General features: G+C 37.3%; 3 protein-coding genes and 1 non-coding gene across 8 annotated transcripts; 3 read left to right on the plus strand and 1 right to left on the minus strand.

The window, feature by feature from the left end:
- Window positions 1-1,742: 1,742 nt before the first annotated feature.
- LOC103967001 (laccase-11-like) lies at window positions 1,743-4,141 on the plus strand. Its single transcript, XM_009380245.3, has 6 exons — window positions 1,743-1,877; window positions 1,967-2,118; window positions 2,211-2,455; window positions 2,552-2,680; window positions 2,771-3,694; window positions 3,816-4,141. Exons 1-6 carry the CDS (start codon window positions 1,770-1,772, stop codon window positions 3,944-3,946), a joined length of 1,689 nt encoding a protein of 562 aa, XP_009378520.2. The 5' UTR covers window positions 1,743-1,769; the 3' UTR covers window positions 3,947-4,141.
- A 1,859-nt stretch (window positions 4,142-6,000) lies between these two features.
- Window positions 6,001-6,086, plus strand: LOC125475857. The gene has a single exon (XR_007257245.1). It is a non-coding gene; the product is annotated as a small nucleolar RNA U30 (small nucleolar RNA).
- A 1,270-nt stretch (window positions 6,087-7,356) lies between these two features.
- LOC103967009 lies at window positions 7,357-14,881 on the plus strand. 4 transcript variants are annotated; one of them, XM_048581118.1, is made up of 6 exons: window positions 7,357-7,784; window positions 8,063-8,142; window positions 8,694-8,812; window positions 8,881-8,957; window positions 9,054-9,094; window positions 14,753-14,881. In XM_048581118.1, exons 1-5 carry the CDS (start codon window positions 7,562-7,564, stop codon window positions 9,077-9,079), a joined length of 525 nt encoding a protein of 174 aa, XP_048437075.1. In that variant the 5' UTR covers window positions 7,357-7,561; the 3' UTR covers window positions 9,080-9,094; window positions 14,753-14,881. The 4 variants fall into 4 exon arrangements, with proteins under 4 accessions (XP_048437075.1, XP_048437077.1, XP_048437076.1 ...); XM_048581120.1 differs by lacking the exon at window positions 14,753-14,881 and adding an exon at window positions 9,752-10,001; XM_048581119.1 differs by lacking the exon at window positions 14,753-14,881 and adding an exon at window positions 9,229-9,457.
- Window positions 13,785-17,022, minus strand: LOC103966999 (transcription factor bHLH63). Of its 2 annotated transcripts, none has more exons than XM_009380240.3 (7): window positions 16,049-17,022; window positions 15,606-15,833; window positions 15,362-15,496; window positions 15,193-15,264; window positions 14,760-14,972; window positions 14,574-14,673; window positions 13,785-13,979 (listed from the first exon to the last, which is right to left on the minus strand). In XM_009380240.3, exons 1-7 carry the CDS (start codon window positions 16,556-16,558, stop codon window positions 13,942-13,944), a joined length of 1,296 nt encoding a protein of 431 aa, XP_009378515.2. In that variant the 5' UTR covers window positions 16,559-17,022; the 3' UTR covers window positions 13,785-13,941. The 2 variants fall into 2 exon arrangements, with proteins under 2 accessions (XP_009378515.2, XP_009378517.2); XM_009380242.3 differs by having other exon boundaries at window positions 14,760-14,969; window positions 16,049-17,020.
- Between the last annotated feature and the right edge of the window lie 1,196 nt (window positions 17,023-18,218).

The raw sequence follows: 18,218 nt of genomic DNA on the forward strand, positions 1-18,218 counted from the left end.
TTGCAGCCTAAGAACCACGATACTCAACTCAAGGCATCACGCGACGTAAGGTGGCAATTATGTAGTTGTGTGTGACTGGCTTGCGTAATCTTAAAACTTGTTTTCACTCTTTTCAGGAAGTGCTTCTTAAGAACTCAAAGATTGACTCTATGTTAAGAGTCCAAGCTTGTTTCCAAGCCCACACTTTCTGGTGACAAGTCTTTGGCTTGCACGGGTCTGTAACCTGACTCTGATACTATGTTGGAATTTTAGATCGACAGATCCGGGAGGCTCGACAATGACACTAATACTGTTCCCAACTTGGTCATTACTTCCTGTCCAATCCGTCAGGTATGATGTTTTCTCACAAAAGGACTCGATATTAATTAGAGTGAAGTAATCATATTTAAATCCATATTTTTCTTTTTCCCCACCAATGTGGGATAGTCAACACTTAATTTGGTGAAACATTTCGAAATGCCCAAAATATCATTTGGATTACAGGTTATGAAAACTATAAAAAAATAAATAAAGTGAGGACAAGATGGTCAAAACATGAGCGGATCCAGTACTTTTCATAAGAATGAACTACAATTTTCTTTTCTTTTTTTTGTAGTTTTTTGAGCTTAGGGGTGACCCAACCCAAGAAAAATAGGGTGAAATGTTCAAATTGTTCCCACCAAACAACTAGGCACCTAACTATATGGTGACCAGTTACCATTTTTAGATGGTATTGCAAGCTTTTGTCCTCAATAAGCCGTAGAACAACCAAATATTGTATAAACAATTGATTCCAAAGCTTCGAAGCAAGCCTGCTTCGCTCATTAAGAAGTTTAAATTCTTAAATTAATATGTATAATTTTAACCTTGTTTCCCTTGTTAAGGAGTTGAAATTCTTAAATAAAGAAATAAAATTTTACATCCTTTGTGAAAAATTGGAAAATTATTGTGCTTGTTCACTTTCAAACTAAAAGATTTAAATGTTGACCACCTACGTACACTTTATGGTTTGATTTATATTAAAATAACAAATGCAATTAACTAACAGTTTAACAACATAACACGTTAGGTGGTAGAATGAGAAAAAAATTTCTATTTAGGTAGAATTAAACCTTCATATGATTATTGTTCTAGAATCCAGATTCTCGCCAGATCCTCTTTGTGAGAATTCCGAGAATCCGTGAATTATATCCGTTCATCGTACATCGTACGGTTAAAAATTATTTTAAATATTTTTATTTAAAATTAAATACAAACAGTACTTGATAAATACTGATGACACGATATATGATGAACATATGCGATTTACGGATTCTCAGATCCTCACCAAAAGAATCGGGAGAGGGGATTCTGTTGGATCTTTCTAATCAACTCTAAATACGGAACACTAAATCATGTTAGGAAATCAATATAAACTGGTAATACATTTCCAAACAAGAAATATATTAACAATTAACAAGAAATACACACCTGAAACCAACAATTTTTCTTTACGTTAAAGCTGAGAGAGCCTTGTTTGGATACACATAGCTCCCTTTGTTTAATACCCGTACTTTTCCAAACAATAAAAATACAAGATTAATTAAGTTCTTCAGCAACTCCGTTTCCCTCTTCAAAGTCCCTTTCACTTTTTTGCTTCAAAGCTTTCATATGAAACCTGTATGTACAGTCTACCTAATGCTTAATTTATGTTAAGCTTTGGCCAGCCTTATAAAACCATTACACTGACCTTCTATCATGTCTCATCCCCTACAAACTTGCAATTCTATTCGAACAATTCGGTCTTGAAAATGGCAAGAACCATCACTTTCTGCTGGGGTTCTGCACTTCTGTTCATATACTTTGTCGGGTTCTTTTTAACTCCGGGCGAAGCTGCTATAAAGACGTACCAATTCGATGTGAGCAATTCATACTGGCAGCCTTAGAATGCATACTATAGTCTAGATTATTTATCTGTTTGCTAATTTGTACGTACATTTATTTCCAGGTTAAAGTGATCAACGTGAGCAGGTTGTGCCATTCGAAGCCAATTGTTACAGTAAATGGGATGTTCCCAGGACCTACAGTTTATGCTAGAGAAGGAGATACACTTGTCGTTAATGTCACCAACCATGCAAAATATAACATGTCAATTCATTGGTAGGAACATTTATCTTATTATCCCAGCATGAAATTAACATGACAATTTGGGTTTTCAGAAAGTAAAATTAATTTTTGATGGAATTTTGCAGGCATGGACTGAAGCAATATCGCAATGGGTGGGCGGATGGGCCTGCCTACATTACACAATGTCCTATCATGACAGGGCACAGCTACACCTATAATATTACTATAACAGCCCAAAGAGGAACACTTTGGTGGCATGCTCACATCTTTTGGCTACGAGCTACTGTTTATGGAGCCATTGTCATCATGCCGAAACAAGGAGCCGGATTTCCATTTCCTCAGCCCTACAGGGAAGCTAACATTGTTTTAGGTGAGTTAGCGCAGCTAGAAGAATTTGAAATACATGCTGAAAGACATTCAGAGTTTATGCCGAAATTAATGGCATTGTTTCTTGTAAATGGTGCAGGAGAATGGTGGAATAACGACGTCGAAGAGGTTGTTAAACAAGGAAACAAACTGGGATTGCCACCAAATATGTCGGATGCACACACCATCAATGGGAAACCTGGGCCGCTGTTTCCATGTTCTGAAAAACGTAAGCCAGCGCCTTCGATAGAGGAATTCTTTGACCCTAGATATTTGAGATGATACGTATATATAATTCTTGGTTTATATGCAATCTCAGATACCTATGCATTGGAGGTTGAACAAGGAAAGACATACCTTCTTCGAATCATCAATGCTGCACTCAATGATGAGCTATTCTTCGCCATTGCTGGCCACAATTTGACAGTGGTAGAAATTGACGCAGTCTACACCAAACCATTTACAACTCAAGCAATACTAATAGCACCAGGCCAGACTACGAATGTTCTGGTTCAAGCAACCCAAGCACCGGGCAGATATTTCATGGCTGCCAGGCCATTTATGGATGCACCCGTTTCAGTTGACAACAAAACTGCCACTGCAATACTACAATATAAAGGCATCCCGAATTCTGTACAGCCAGTCCTTCCTCAACTTCCGGCACTCAATAACACCGCCTTCGCATTAAACTACGATGACAAGCTAAAAAGTCTAAACACAGCACAGTTCCCAGCCAATGTACCTCTCAAAGTTGATCGACATCTCTTTTATACGATTGGTTTAGGAATCAACCCTTGCCCTACTTGTCTGAATGGAACACAGCTCACTGCTTCCTTAAACAATATCACTTTTGTGATGCCGAAAATTGGGCTGCTTCAAGCTCATTTTTTCAACACCAAGGGAGTATTTACCACAGATTTTCCCGACCGCCCGCCAACGTCTTTCAATTTCACAGGTGCTCCACTCACAGCCAACCTTGGAACGAAACAAGGCACCCGGCTTAGCAAGATTGCCTTCAATTCAACAGTAGAGTTGGTGCTACAAGACACCAATCTTCTCACAGTGGAGTCCCATCCCTTCCACCTTCATGGTTACAATTTCTTTATTGTTGGCTCTGGAATTGGGAACTTTGACCCGAAAAAGGACCCGGCTACCTTTAACTTGGTCGACCCCCCTGAGAGAAACACAGTGGGAGTTCCCACCGGCGGTTGGACTGCCATAAGGTTCCGGGCTGATAATCCAGGTAAACACATCAACATAACCAAACAGCATTATATGTTAAAATTTATATTTACTAGTTAAGCAAGTTATTGGCTTGTTTTAAGATACTTTACTGATCATATGACGGTACTTGAACAATTCAGGGGTGTGGTTCATGCACTGTCATTTGGAGCTGCATACAAGCTGGGGTCTGAAGACTGCATTTGTGGTGGAAAATGGGAAAGACACTGATCACTCTGTCATGCCTCCACCCAAAGACCTTCCACCTTGTTAGTTCCAAATACGTATCGGAGAACTCACAGTGGAGTTTCTAGGAGACAACAAACTATTTTTATTTTGAGCCTTTTGGTTGACAGATTCTTGTAAACATTACTGCAAAGTGCAGGAGTTCTACAAGCAAAACTCTTGTTCTAAGACGAATAAAAAAATGTAATGTGTATCGAATTCTTTTAAATGTGAATTTAGACCCGTTTTCTTGCAACAAATTTCTACAATGATCTTAGCAATCAAAACATGTACTTTAAAAGATTTTAATCTTCGTATGCCTCCACATCTGCTAAAAGTAATTTCAAAATCCCGAACGTGCAGCCTTGCTATCCTGATGAACTCATCGAATACCCTATGTTCCAACCTTATGAACATAAAGCTCCTAAAGCTCTCCAAGTCCTGGACCAAGACGAAGTATCACCTTCTAACATTCAAACATCAGCTTTAATCAAATAACGAAAGGGGCATTTAGATCACAAGCAAGATATACGCCATGCATATACCAATTGGATTCTTCCATGCGCATTAACCCATGTACCATTTCTGGCTCCTGAAGCAACCTGAGACTTTTAAGTTCAGATGACCTTAGTCTCTTGTGCCAAGTCCGTGTACAGTGAGTAACACTTGCACTTAATGCTAATTGATTGACTGGCGTCAGTGTTATAAGAAAACGTTTGTTGCTAGTCATTCTCACTCTAACCACTAGATTGTCTAGAGAGCAGCTATCAAAGACATGCACTACATTGCCTCCAAACAGTAGTTAAAACCCATGCTCCATCATCTAACCAACACTGAGTAAATTCTCCTCCAGTCAGGTACAAACAAAAAACTATACTAACTACTGCAGTGGGTTGATCTTAATTAATTTATATTTGTATACAAGCGATATCCGAGGAACAAAGAATTGAGCGCAATTGTTATTATTATTAACCAGTCGAGGCCCGAACACTTGGCAGTTTGAATATTGTATTAATATTTTTTTTTTTGAGAATTGTTATTGACACTTCTAAAATTCTTATTCTACTCTTTAAACTTTATATATTTAGAAAGAAAAATACACTTATGGGAGTGTAGAATGAGATTTTTGGAGTGCCAATAACACTTACCTTTTTTTATTGCATATTGTATTAGTACCTTAAAAAGAAGAAATTTGATATGGTATATTGAAGTATTATATATAATCATCCATTGACGGTTAAATATAAATCATTAGATGTCATTACAACATAACTTTATATTTGACCATCGAGATTGTAATTGTATTAAATACATGTACAGTATTATAGCAAAATCAACTTTATAAATAACCTTCTAGATGGTGATTGAAATAAACACCAAAATATCTCCTCGAAATATCCGCCGATATCGAAATATTTGTCAATACATCTGTAAATTAAGTTGTTGACATTTTGTGAAAATTGATATTTAAAACTTTGATTAGATAATATATAACCTCTAATTGGTGATTATACTAAGGGAACTGGATCCTCTCCTAATCTCGGAATGGGGATCCTCCTGAGCAGCTATTCAGGCCATTGAAATTTGACCTAACGACTCCAAACAGGAGGTCCCTTTAAAAGTTATAATAATTGCAGCCGTTGGATCAAGTTTAAACAATTTGGATGGGCTGCTCATGATAATTCCATTTTGAACTTAGGAGAGGATCCAGTTCCTATACTAAGTACATAGATGTATTGTAAGCCCCAAAAAGAAACCTCTACATTGGCGACACCCTTTGAATTAAGGATTGCCAAGAATATGAAATGGGCCTGAACATGGGTCTTTTTGGTTAAAACAATCCCAGCCAAGTATGATCATTTGGAGCCCATCTCCAATTCAGGCCCACAACGGGAAGGCAATCAAGGCACTGTTCTTCGCTATAAATACTAACAAGAAGAAACGGAAACCCTAATTCACCAAGCTGCTTATTCACTCACTTTTCTGAGCCTCCATAACCAAACCCCCGATTCTCTGTTTTCATCTGCATATTAATGTTTGTGCGTCTGGGTAAATATTCATATTTTTGTTTTATTAATATGGTTTGTAGGAGGAGGCAGGAGGTGCGATGATGATGAGAAATTTATAATCTCGTTAATCTGATCTTGTATGAGGAGAAACTATCTCATCCATTCATAATATTTCTGAGCACCTTCTTCCTTCTGTTTATTCTCATTTATTTATTTATTTGAATTCGAACTTTTCCTGCTTTCTGTACTTCTGTTTTCATTTGTTTTAGGTTTTTTTTTTCTTTGGGTTTTTCTTACTCCTAGTTGATGTTAGTAAATGTACTCAATACCTCGACTTTTCGTGGAAAAATGGTCAAAATCGAGGATTTTAAATTATGGGAAATGGGTTGTTTTTAAATTCAATGAATCAAGAAAATAAACGTAGTTGCCAAGCTTTGAGTGACAAATTTTACTAGTCGATTGATGTGATTCTTTTGAATCTTGATATCATTTGGTCTGCGGATGGTGCCTAATTACATGACTTTTAATGCCCAATATAATGAACTATTTATAATCTTAATTAATCATAAGTATTTTGAACTAGACTAGTCATATGCTGGGGTTTTGAACTTTGACCATAATACTGCTGGATTTTGGTTGGGGGTATATTTAATTGAGATTTTGAGAGATTTTATAAATTTATAGATTTTGATGAAGTTTAATTGGTTTATAGAGTTTGCGTATGATTTTGATTCAATTCTTTTGAAATATCAGGAGAAGATGTGAGATTTATAAATGGTTAAATTGTACTATAAAACTTCTTAAATTTCTCAACTTTTTAAAATTTTTTAAATAAATTTCTAATTACATGCATCTAGAATATTAGAAACTTATTTAAAATCCACGTACACAATTACTTAAAATTCTAATGATTTTAATAAATTACTTTAAAATGCTAATTAAATAGGATGTAGAATTTTAAAGAATTACTTAAAATTCTAATTAAATACCCATAAATTTATTAAAAGGATCAAAATTTCGCAAATGGAGAAGAATTTGGAATGATGATCAGGAGATTTTTTTTAATCGTGTTGTTTTTCGTAAATTATGTGACTAATTTTAGTTAAGTACTATTTATGTTCAGTTTTAAATATAAAATTTAAAATTTAAAATAATTTTTAATCGAACGATAAATAAACATGATTAAAACATCTTCCAGATTCTCATAAACAGAATCCAGAAAAGATCCTCCTTCAAGAATTTGAAGTTGTTATCCAGTAAAATAATTGAAGTGATGAAAAAAATCCTACTCATTGCGATTAAACAACGTTTGAAAAAATATATCCTTAATTTTCTTCTTTTTGGGACATGATCATCGTTTGTCTGAATTATTCAAGTTGAAATAAATAGATTTTTCATACGACATTTCAAACGTAAAAGAAAAGTCAGTGGTCGTAGGCAAGCCAAATACGAAAAGCAAAGAAATGGAATCCACGCGCACAGCACAGCCAACCAAAACCAGTCTCCTACCTGGCGGTTTTGCACCAAAACCGCGGGCCATGATTACCTGAACAAAACACCCCAACACAACCAAAATCGACAACAGAACTCCTGAATCCATCAGAAACCCACATCATTAAAATCATCCTTAATTCGGTTCTGCGACTCATACGGTGATGGCGTTGGAGACAGTGAAGGAGGACGAGGAAGTTTACAGTTGGAGAGAAGTGCAGCTTCTTCATATCGCGGAGCTCGAGAGAGAGAAGCTGGAGAGAAAGCGAGGCCGTGACATTATCATAGCTGTGGATCATGGCCCCAACAGCAAGTACGCTTTCGATTGGGCCCTCATCCACTTCTGCAGGCTCGCTGATACCCTCCATCTCGTTCATGCTGTTTCCAGTTAATTCATTTCTTCATTTACAAGCCTTCATGTTCTTGTATGTCTTTTATATGTTTCGCGTGACAGGTCCTCTGAGATTCTGCATTTACCATGGGGTGGGAGGTGTGGGTCCCACCCCGTTGTCCGTGTCCAGAGAGCTCATAGGACCTGTCACATTCAAGATTTGTTTTTATTCAAACCGTAGATGTATACGAGTCTCATGTTGTACGTTTGATCCTTTCACGCAGCACCTACACGATTATCTTGAGTTAACCTCTTGTTATATTTTCATGTTTAGATGTGAAAAACGAGATTGTTTACAATGCAAGTGAGGAGCTTATGGTGAAGCTTGCTATGGAGGCATTTCAAGTTGCCATGGTGGGTATAAGCGTAACTTATGGCCCTTTCCATCATGTGTGGAACATTAGCCATGTCAAATTTTATACATCAACTGTTGGTGATCTAATTTGGGGCATCCAAAGTTGCACATAAAATTGCGATTAAACAACGTTTGGCCATTGCAATTTGTCAAGTAAAGTAAGATTTGCTGTTTTGACTGTTGGTGGTGTATATTGTTGTGTTGGATAAGTGTAATCTAGTTGAATTAATTGGATAATGCCGATATAGCATGATAACAGTAATAACGAATGCCCCAACGCAGCTTGAACTGTTTTTATCATGAAATGTTGACTTGCCAAACTGTCTGAGAACATAACATGTGTGATTCCTACATACTCTGAATCTGAGTTATCGATTAATGCCTCATTTCATATTCGTATTCTGGTAATATAAACATCTGACGATACAAATTTGTGGGGAGAACATATTTCTGTTATTCTATAGGTAAATAATGTGGACAATTATGAAACCAACTATAGGTTATTTTCTTGCATTTGGAATTTTTTACATCCAATATTTTATGGAAATAGGTAAAGAGTACTGCCCGGATTGTGGAAGGGGATCCGGGTAAGGTAATTTGCAAGGAAGCAGAACGAATAAAACCAGCAGCTGTGATCCTAGGTACCCGAGGCAGAGGCTTCATTCAAAGGTACCCCTCCTCTTTCAATCTCAAACACACAATTCATTTACTCACTTTTATTGCTGGGATTTCTTCAGTGTACTAAAAGGAAGTGTGAGCGAGTATTGCATGCGCAACTGTAAATCAGCTCCAGTTGTAATCGTTCCAGGGAAAGGTATTATTTTCCATCTTATATGTGAATTGAACCAGCTTAAAGTCAATTGCACATAAATTTTTTTGAAACATATATGTTTGTATCTTGAATTGGCAGAAGCTGGAGATGAGTCGATGATCTAGCTAGCGGAACTCATGGTATGTATAGAACAGTTTGGTCCTTGATTAATGCTGTGTAATTTATTTTAGTACCTTTCTGGTTTGTCTGTATGTAGTGCGTAATTGGAACTTGGTAGCTGTAAGACTAAGAATCAAGATCTTTGATTATTTAGATTTTCCCGGAGTGTTGCCTCATCGCTTGATGTCTTGATCTCATTTCATGGAACAACCTGAATCAGTTCAGTAGATTCTGCTAGTAAAAATATAGAAGAGTAATCCTGTTAGCAGATATTGGTATGTAATTCTCCACTCCTTTTATCGCTGTGTTAGGAAAAGAATGAAAGATTCTTACCTACAACTTCGGATATATTCCCGTTATGTAATTCTCCACTCCTTTTACTAGTATCTGAGTGCAGAAAGTGAAGTGTGCCTGCAATCTTGATTTACAACCCAGAGCCCAATTTTGGTCACCGCTTTTACAATGTAGAAGCTTCAAACACTTTTTCCTTTTCCTCCCTATCTCTATTTTGAATTTTGGGCGTTCAGTTGTTGATTGAGGGCTAGAAAACTAAGGGTGATTGAGGGCTTTTAGGGTACGTTTGCTTGGGACTCCTAAGACTTTTGATGCGTCCTCGTGCCACCATTGCCTACACTCGCTAACCAAGAATTGCATCATCTCCTCGTTTCAAATTCCAGAATAGCATCGCGTCCTGTCTCTGCTCTCGTTGTCATCCGATTCACCTCTGAGCTTGCCTAGGCCCTTGCCGGTAGACAAAGACATAGAACCTGGCATGCGGACGACCTTGGCAGACACCCATTTCCATTTGGGCTCTTCTGATAATCCTTCCATAGAGCCTCTGCAACCACAACTTCATCTTCATCTTCTACACATCTGCGCAAGTCACTCGAAGCACAAAACCCAGATCTCACTGGATTGCAAAACCCATATTCGAATAGCGAAATCCAGATTTGAATCGCAAATTGCAAATCCTATAAAGAGTGTTTTAGAAAAGCTAACATATTTTCAAAGAGAGTGTTCGAGAGAGAGCGTGTGATCTAGAAAAAAAAACAAGAAAAAAAAACATCTTTTATTCTGCTTGTAGTTTGACACTACACCAAACTCTTCTCTAAGTTAATCTAGCTTAGTTTAGTCTAAGCCAGTTTAGCTTAGTCCTTGAACTTAGTCCAGTTTGAGATAGTCCAATGCAACAAACGCACTCTTAGGGTGTGATAGGATTAAAAGCACACCACAAAGTAGCACACAAATGTCCTATTGATTTTCTTTATTAACACTAAGATTTGTCAATTGTAGCATATGAAAATAAGGGTCTTTCCCGTAGAAGATTGTTTTATCCAACTACTTAAAATGTTACAAAACCTGGGTTACTGTCCCTATTGACCAGCCACCGAAAGATAATTATTAGACCGACTTATACTTAGCTAAAGTCTACGAAATTTTATATACAGACACTAAACACACAGAGCTACACTCACACAAATTTTTGGAGTTGATTTGCTATTTAAATTAAATCGAACAAAAACAGAACAGAAACATATTTTAAGAAGTTCACGAATTAAGAAAAACAAGTTAGGGGAATTGCTATCCACCACCAAATAATCATACAAACATGTTATGTTTCGTTCAAATTTCTTTTATTTTCAGATGAAGATGCTCAAGTTGGCTCAATGTTAGAACTCAACCTATTACTCTTTCTTATGTAGTATGTTAAGAGAATGACGTTTTCAACTTAATTTAGTCCGTAACATGCAATCTAGAATGGTGTGTTCATAGATTTAACAAGTAGAAATCATTAAGAACGAAAAGAGTTTGAGTCATCACAAGGCATTGTAAGTACTAGTGTTGTCTTACTTATCCTACAAATTGATTCATATGTTAATTGTAATTAACAAGTACTACTCTAGAACATATGTAGGTCTTCATTCGATAAGGGCAGACACACACATATTGATAGCATTAGAATCCTAGATATGCTTAGTAAGTATGCATCCGTAGAAAACACATAAAGAATTCATCAATGAGACAAGTAGTGAACCAGTTTTCATCCATTCATAAAAGTAATTCAAACGGAATGTCATAACAAACTTGCAATCATATTCAGGGCTTCAAAACAGCCCCTAACTACTAAAAATTAGTTACACATAATCCTTAAATAAAACCAAAAGAAAGACATGAGTTTGAGAAGATAAAACCAAAAGAAGAGAATGCCAAGATTTCCTCTTTCCTCTCCTTCCCTTCCCAACGATGTTGCCTTGTCTTTTTTTCCTTCCTTTCCGTTGCAACCTGCAACCTTCTTTTTTTCTTTCTTTTCTATTTCTTTTCTCTCTCTTTTTCTTCCACCTTTGCCACTGCAACCTGCAGCCTTTTTGTTCTTGCTTGCTGCCCCAGTTTCTTCTCTATAACTCACCCCACTAATAGCCATTTAGTGATGACAATAAGTGAGAGGAAATGGTAAAACAATTGTAACTCTTTAGGTAGCTTTTATGCCCATTACTCCCACTTAATTTTCCATTTCCTTTGATATTTGAATAGGTGTCAGCTGACTTGTTTTTGGCTGCATCAGTTTTGGCTGCTAGATTTATTGGATTTATTGCTTTCAATGCTTTCTTGTCAGTTATAAACTGCTCAGTCTCTTGGGAACCTTTTAGTGTTAAAACGGCCATAACTTCTTCTAGAAACATGATATTAGCAATCCGTGAAATGCTCCAGAAACTAGACATCTGTAGCTTTCCAAGCATATAAGGCTTATTCTCTAATTCATTCTAAGCTGTTCGCAACTTGCTTCCAAAGTCAGCTGATATGCACAGGCAGTTTTGACAAATTTGTTACTTAAAATTCCACTTGTGCTATTTTTCTTTTCTTTGCTTGACAAATCCCACAAAACACAAAAACAAAGTAAATAGCTCAAAAATATAAGGAACTAACTAAGAAAAGACAATTGAATTTGATGTAAAATATAGGTGGAGCACCGTTATTTCTTTTGGTTTTCGTCAAGAAAATCGTGCCGGTGGAGCACTGGTGGTACTAACACAGGCTCGACTTGGAGAAAAGGAAGAAGAGAAAGTTCATAGCAAATGAAGAAGATAGGTGTCAAGGGAATGACTTTTTTGCCCTTTAAAGGCAGTCACGTGGGTAGCAGGTGACATACTTAATCGAAGAATAGATGAAAAATTCAAAAATTTAACAGCAGGGTGGAAATTGACTAGTTATGAGAGTTGATGGGGGAAATTGGCCAAAATTAAAGTTGAGAGGGAAAATTAGGGGGCAAATCGACGAATGCCTCTATTATATATTAAGTTTCCAAGTAGGCGTGGAAATGAATGATTCATTCTCTAGGGAGAAAAATATAGTAATGGTCCCTCAAATTTTAACCTAATGGGAGCAATGGTCCCTTAACTAAAAATCTATGACCATTGGTAATTTGTTCTAAAATAAAAATAAAAAGAGGAGTCTCAAAAACATTTATTCTTCTGGTTAGAGATGAAGTCAAATGTCTTCCACCGGCTTGTTTTTACAAGATAATTACATTAGATTCATCCAAATTATGGACAAAAGTCAGAACAAAAATGTCTTTACCAGCTTGTTGAGTGTTCACATTTTGTTATCTTTATCCACCTCTCACAAGTAACCATTTTCTGAAGTCGTACGTCATGGTAAGCATTTTGGATTCCTGTTGTCAAGAAAAAGACAAAACTTGGGAGCTCTGAGCAGCTCCAAACAAGCTTTTAGAGTTGCACTGATATTTGCACTATGCAGAAAGAATCTTTATAGGTTTTGAGCTTTCACTCCTTGAAACGGCACCATGTGAGTGAAAGGTGACCAAAGAGACCTCAAAGATTTAGTATAGCAAAATGTTTCCACACCAAATTTGTAGTGGACCCAAGAAATGGGAAAGGCAAGATCATCTCTCACCATCGAGAGGAACAAAGAGAATCAAAGGAGATCATTCATATGGATGAGGCCAGGTCCACGGACCTATCCATGTACTCATCTTCCTTTGGTAGCACTTTTCGTTTTTGGTTTTCGGTTTTCATTTTCAGTTGAAAAGATGGAGACGAAATGCATAGGGAAAAAGAGGGAGAAGAAGGGACTAGTTGGTGGCTTCACCGCAGTTGTCCATCCTTTCGGGGAAAAGACTTACATGAGCATTTCAGTCCTCCCCGTAGCCACCTATCATGCGATTCACCAATGTTAGAAATCGAATTCAGGACTGTGCCAGTGTATTATCATCTAGGTCTCTATCACCAAATATTATTATTGCTATCAAAAGGGAGCTGGGTCGGTCCACATCTAGTGCTTGCCTGAACTTGTCTCTCAACTCCATCCATTAGAGGGACAACTTGCATTCCATCATCAATCTACAAATATGATTTGGCAAATTTTCCAATCCCATGACAGCTGGTGGCTATCAACACTTGTCTTTCACTTCAATTGGAGGATAATTTAGTTTGTGAAACCATCAAAGCTTACCTGTCACGACGTTATATCACTTATGTTATTTCTGTTCTCATATGCCCTGGCGCATATGAATCTACTGATACGATCAGAGTTTAGGGTTTAGGATTTAGAGTAGGAGAGGAAGAGAGAAACAGCGGTGCATGCCACCGTGGCAAGAAAGTTCTCTTCTTCGTCTTAAACTTGTTATTATGGTTCCATTTTCTTGATCCATCAACCTTATTTAGTACAATTTGGTTAACAGACAATGGATGATTTTTGTGGGAAATTTATTTTATTCATACTATGTTGCAGGTATAGATACAAACATATATATATAAATATGTTATGTACTTAAAGAGAGTAGAAAAAATAATCTGGATCAGATGCATCAAAGTAAACTCTTCCAAGAATCAAATGAGTGACGTTTCATTCACATCTCCATCTTTAAATTGCTATCTTCAATGGAACCTGCAAAAATAACATCATGAGAGTAATTATTCACCTAATTTTCCCTCTCCAAATACAACAGAAAAAAAAAAAAATTGATTGCACAATCAAAAGCACCATCATTATTTGATTGAGTGAATTGGAGCCTAAACTTTTTCTTAGTAGTGATAACCATTATGTGGTTTACAGACTCTAATTGCACCACACCGTTAACTTCTCCCCTTTTCTATCCATAATGTTTAGGCAAGATCTTAATCATTCAGAGAAAAAGAAGAAAATCTTTACCTTTGATCGATTTAGGAGTAAAAGCAGATAACATTTAGAAAGAGATGCTTTAATCGATGCTAAATATATGAACGAGAGATTCAACTTGAGTGCAAAGAGGCAAAGACATTGTTCTGGTCGATTGGCCTAACCCGCATATACATCTAGAAAGCTTTCTTTAGTCCATTAGAAAGGAATTACTAAATTCCTAAGCAAAATCATTAGACATTTGTGGGTCTATGTGGTCCATAATCTCTACCACAGTTGGTTGAATCTAAAAATTCTTATCTTACAAAAATGGAGTCATGGGAAATGGTATGAGAATGCAGGAGAGAGATTAGCTCTGTCTACCTGTAAATGGTTGCGATTGAAAGGATGATCTTCCTTGTTGAAATTCCACATCGAAAATGTTCTGTAAATCAGCATCCCAAATTGCCGTAGGTTGGGGTTGCTGCAGGTTGCATGTAAGATTTTCAATCAAAATATTGCTAAACTTTTACAGTCTATATAACTGACACAAGCTTTTATAGACATTACAGTGAAACAGGATGTGTCAAGAAATGGTTCGGGGATCGAACTCGGAGCGCTTATGGTTCTTCGAAGTGCCAAATCAGTGGAATCTAACCCCATATCCAACCCAGAAGATGAAACCAATTGTTGCATTGGATTCAACTGAAGATACACAGAATTGGTCATTTCTGATGACGTCCCCATCGTCGGAAAGTTGGCCGCACACGTAGGAAACATCTGCTGATTTGAAGCGAAATGGGACTATAAGTAACGGAACTTTGGACAAACAAGTCTTCATTAGTTCGCCACAAGAGTAAAGAGCATAATTTTCTTAAGAACATTTTTTCCTCATAAGCCATTTTAAGCAATTTCACACATCCAATTTTCGAGAACGAAACGAATGGTAATTGGGATATCTATAAAAACTGATTGGTCTTATAGTATTAAAGAGATTCCTGACCTCTTTTGCAAACAAGTCGTCGATGTTGAAGTCAAGCCTCGGATTCACAGCAGCTAGTTTCATAGACAGGAACTGTTAAGTATGAAGAGGATTCGTTTAAGAATACAGAACAATAAAAAGATAACGAAGTACTTAAACCGATGATCGGAAAAGATCAAATGTATGTCACCTCTACTTGTCGTTGAAGAGACTGAACATAATTGATGATTTCATCAAGCATGCCGGCCTTGCCAGTGATCTTGTTGCACCCCGGTACTAAATCTTGCAGATATTTCATTCTTTCACTGATCTTTTCCCTCCTCACCTGCATGATCATGAGACCAACACATGGCATAAATAACACGAAATCGAAGAACAAGATCCATGCGCAGTAAAATTTGTATATAAATTTGAACACCAAATGTCCTACTCACCCTCTCAGCCAAGCTGTGGCTATCCGTGGCCTGACCTCGCCGCGCACGGACATGGATGTAATCAGGCTTTTGAACCTCAGAAGCTTTTGAATTGTCCTTTGAAGTATCACCAGAAGATTCTCCGTCGTTGTTCTTGGTGCTGGTTTGCTCTGTGATCTTGGAGTCCCCTTTTTCTGCACAACTTTTTGTTCTTTTCTCTGTGCTATCACTTTCTGCAGCAGCAGCAGCCTAGAAATCCCAAAAACAGAAACACAATTACAACACAAAAAACGAAACTTAGTACCAATCAAATATGTCGCAAATAACTAAATATGATCAATATATGGTCGTTATGTGATTTTGATCATTTAAACAATTGGAATTTCTAAAATTCTTCCTTTCAAACAATTTCTAAAACATATAAGAGTGTGTGTGTATTAGAAAGTTGAACGTAGAGGGCACACCTTATTGATCTGCACCTTATCAGCCTTCCTCTTCTTAAAGCTTTCTTTCCCTGCCGGCAAGCTAAGCTTCTGAGACAAAACGGTGTCGCCGGACGTCTTCTCGGTGGCTACAGTGGGCGGGCAGCTAAAAGTCCTGGAGATGTTGTTATTGAGAGCATTACCCATCCCTTCAAACCCTGCTGTGCCATTATTATTCATGACCAACCCACAAGACCCGAAACCCAATTCAGCCCACCCGTTTTCGGAACTCGGGTCGGGTTTCACCGCCCGGTTACCACTCAGAAAACCCTGAAGCCCCTGAGCATGAATTGGAAGGGAGAAAACCCCACTAAGCTCGCCCCCGCCAAAATTATACTGAATATGCTGCTGTTGTTGATCATGATGGTCACTCTGCTGCCACTTCATCCGGGCCCTCTGCCTCTCCAGCACCGTCATGTCGGTACAGTTTCCGGCTATAAATGTCCCCGGCGCGTTCATACAGTTCAACATCTCGGGTAAAGCTCGGTTCATCACAGAGACAAAACACAAACAGATTTTTGGGCACTTCTGAAATCAAGTGATGTGATCAGAAATCGAAGGGGAAACAATTGATGGGTAATAATATATTTGGGGTGTGAAGAATTGTGGTTAGTTTTGGAAAATGTGGTCAGATTGGTTAGGATTAAATTCTCATGCCCAATTCATTGAGGAGTTTTATGGACCAGGTTTGATCATAAAGTAGTAATAATGTGTAATGGGAGCGGGTGGGTACTGGAGCAGTTAGAGAGAGAGAGAGAGAGAGAGAGAGAGAGAGAGAGAGGTGGAAATGTGAGAGAGAGCTAAAGAGGAGAGGGAGGGGGTTAGGTATATATAAAGAGGAAGAAAGGGTTGGCCGGAATCTGACAAAGAAATAGCCGGAATTATTAGAGAGAGAGAGAGAGAGAGAGATTTAAGATGATGATGATGATGATGATGATAGAGGAGAGAGAGGAGGATGAAGCAACTGGGGCAGAGAGCCATCGAATGTATCCACATAACCAGAGGCCGTGGGTTGTGGGCCATGGTTGACATGACCGCCACGTGGTCTTGTCCGGTTTAAAACGGAGTGTTAAGGATGGTTGCCAGGTTTAGGGTTCCGACGGAACGGGGTATATTCCGTGGTGCTGCATGCTAAATATGGCTAATTGTCAGCTGAGCATGATGAGGCGCGTTTGACGACTGCGTGACAACTAACCAAAATTTTAAAACAAATTTGCTTACCAAATGATGTGGACTAATAGAAATAAGGACGTTAATTAATGCTTAAATAATATAATCTAATTAATTATCAATAATTATATCAGTTGATTTGCAACTTTAGTCTTCTTAACATTATCCATTAATTATACTATTTAGTCCCAAGTATTCGCTTAATTATTCATTTTTAATGAACTTTCTCGTTTAATAATTAACACAAGTATCCTTGCATAGTTTTAGATAACAAAAATATATTTTTCTAAAAAGGGAATTTTCGACCCTGAGGAGAGGGATGGGGTCACAATGGGTCATCACTAATTATGTTTCAAACATAGCGCAATAAGTTGAAGTTGAAACCTCTCATTTATAACTAAAGATGAATACCACTAAACTGCACTACTAGTTGATAACATCCATGCATTGTAGGTATTGGTATCATTGAGCTTTGGATAGTGTTGGCGAGTACATATAACTCAATGATACACCCTTAATTTCGAATAACAGCTTAATAATACAGTGTGTGTATTTGGCCAACATAATATGACTTTAAATTTTAAGATTTCAAAATATATTGAAACAATGGACCAATCAAACACAAGACCTCAAATATATGGCACAAACATAGTTAGATTCTTCTAGCAAAGGAAAATATAGTCAGATGATCTTTCTAGTAAAGTAAATCATGTACTGCCTAAATTCACTTGTTCACAATTTCTTTAACAAAAGTTTGGCAAAATCAGTTGTTCAATTGCGTTCAGGTGTAAATTAATTTTGATGATTTTTGTCAAATGTCAAAACTATCGGGAGCATTTTTGCTCACACCATAACTATGGTGTATGCTCATCATACGCTTAATCATTTGCCACATGTCATTTCACATAGTTCTAGTTAACTTTCACATTATTAAATGTTACTTTTTCGATTCTGGAAAAAAATTAATCAAATGATAAGTGAA

This window comes from the organism of the source record quoted next, unplaced genomic scaffold (assembly GCF_019419815.1).
Source record: "Pyrus x bretschneideri cultivar Hongxiangsu unplaced genomic scaffold, Pyrus_bretschneideri_v1 Contig16, whole genome shotgun sequence".
NCBI lineage: Eukaryota > Viridiplantae > Streptophyta > Magnoliopsida > Rosales > Rosaceae > Pyrus > Pyrus x bretschneideri.

What these genes read in the sequence shown, in the direction of transcription:
- LOC103966999 (XM_009380240.3), bottom strand. Translation starts at nt 16,558, where the DNA reads ATGAACCGAGCTTTACCCGAGATGTTGAACTGTATGAACGCGCCGGGG. An exon ending in ACGACTTGTTTGCAAAAGAG is followed by an intron (nt 14,973 to 15,192) that starts GTCAGGAATCTC and finishes GCTTCAAATCAG; the next exon opens with CAGATGTTTCCTACGTGTGC. An exon ending in TTGACACATCCTGTTTCACT is followed by an intron (nt 14,674 to 14,759) that starts GTAATGTCTATA and finishes TGCAACCTGCAG; the next exon opens with CAACCCCAACCTACGGCAAT.
- LOC103967001 (XM_009380245.3), top strand. Translation starts at nt 1,770, where the DNA reads ATGGCAAGAACCATCACTTTCTGCTGGGGTTCTGCACTTCTGTTCATA. An exon ending in TAAAGACGTACCAATTCGAT is followed by an intron (nt 1,878 to 1,966) that starts GTGAGCAATTCA and finishes ATTTATTTCCAG; the next exon opens with GTTAAAGTGATCAACGTGAG. An exon ending in TATAACATGTCAATTCATTG is followed by an intron (nt 2,119 to 2,210) that starts GTAGGAACATTT and finishes GGAATTTTGCAG; the next exon opens with GCATGGACTGAAGCAATATC.
- LOC103967009 (XM_048581118.1), top strand. Translation starts at nt 7,562, where the DNA reads ATGGCGTTGGAGACAGTGAAGGAGGACGAGGAAGTTTACAGTTGGAGA. An exon ending in AGGCATTTCAAGTTGCCATG is followed by an intron (nt 8,143 to 8,693) that starts GTGGGTATAAGC and finishes TTATGGAAATAG; the next exon opens with GTAAAGAGTACTGCCCGGAT. An exon ending in GGCAGAGGCTTCATTCAAAG is followed by an intron (nt 8,813 to 8,880) that starts GTACCCCTCCTC and finishes GGATTTCTTCAG; the next exon opens with TGTACTAAAAGGAAGTGTGA.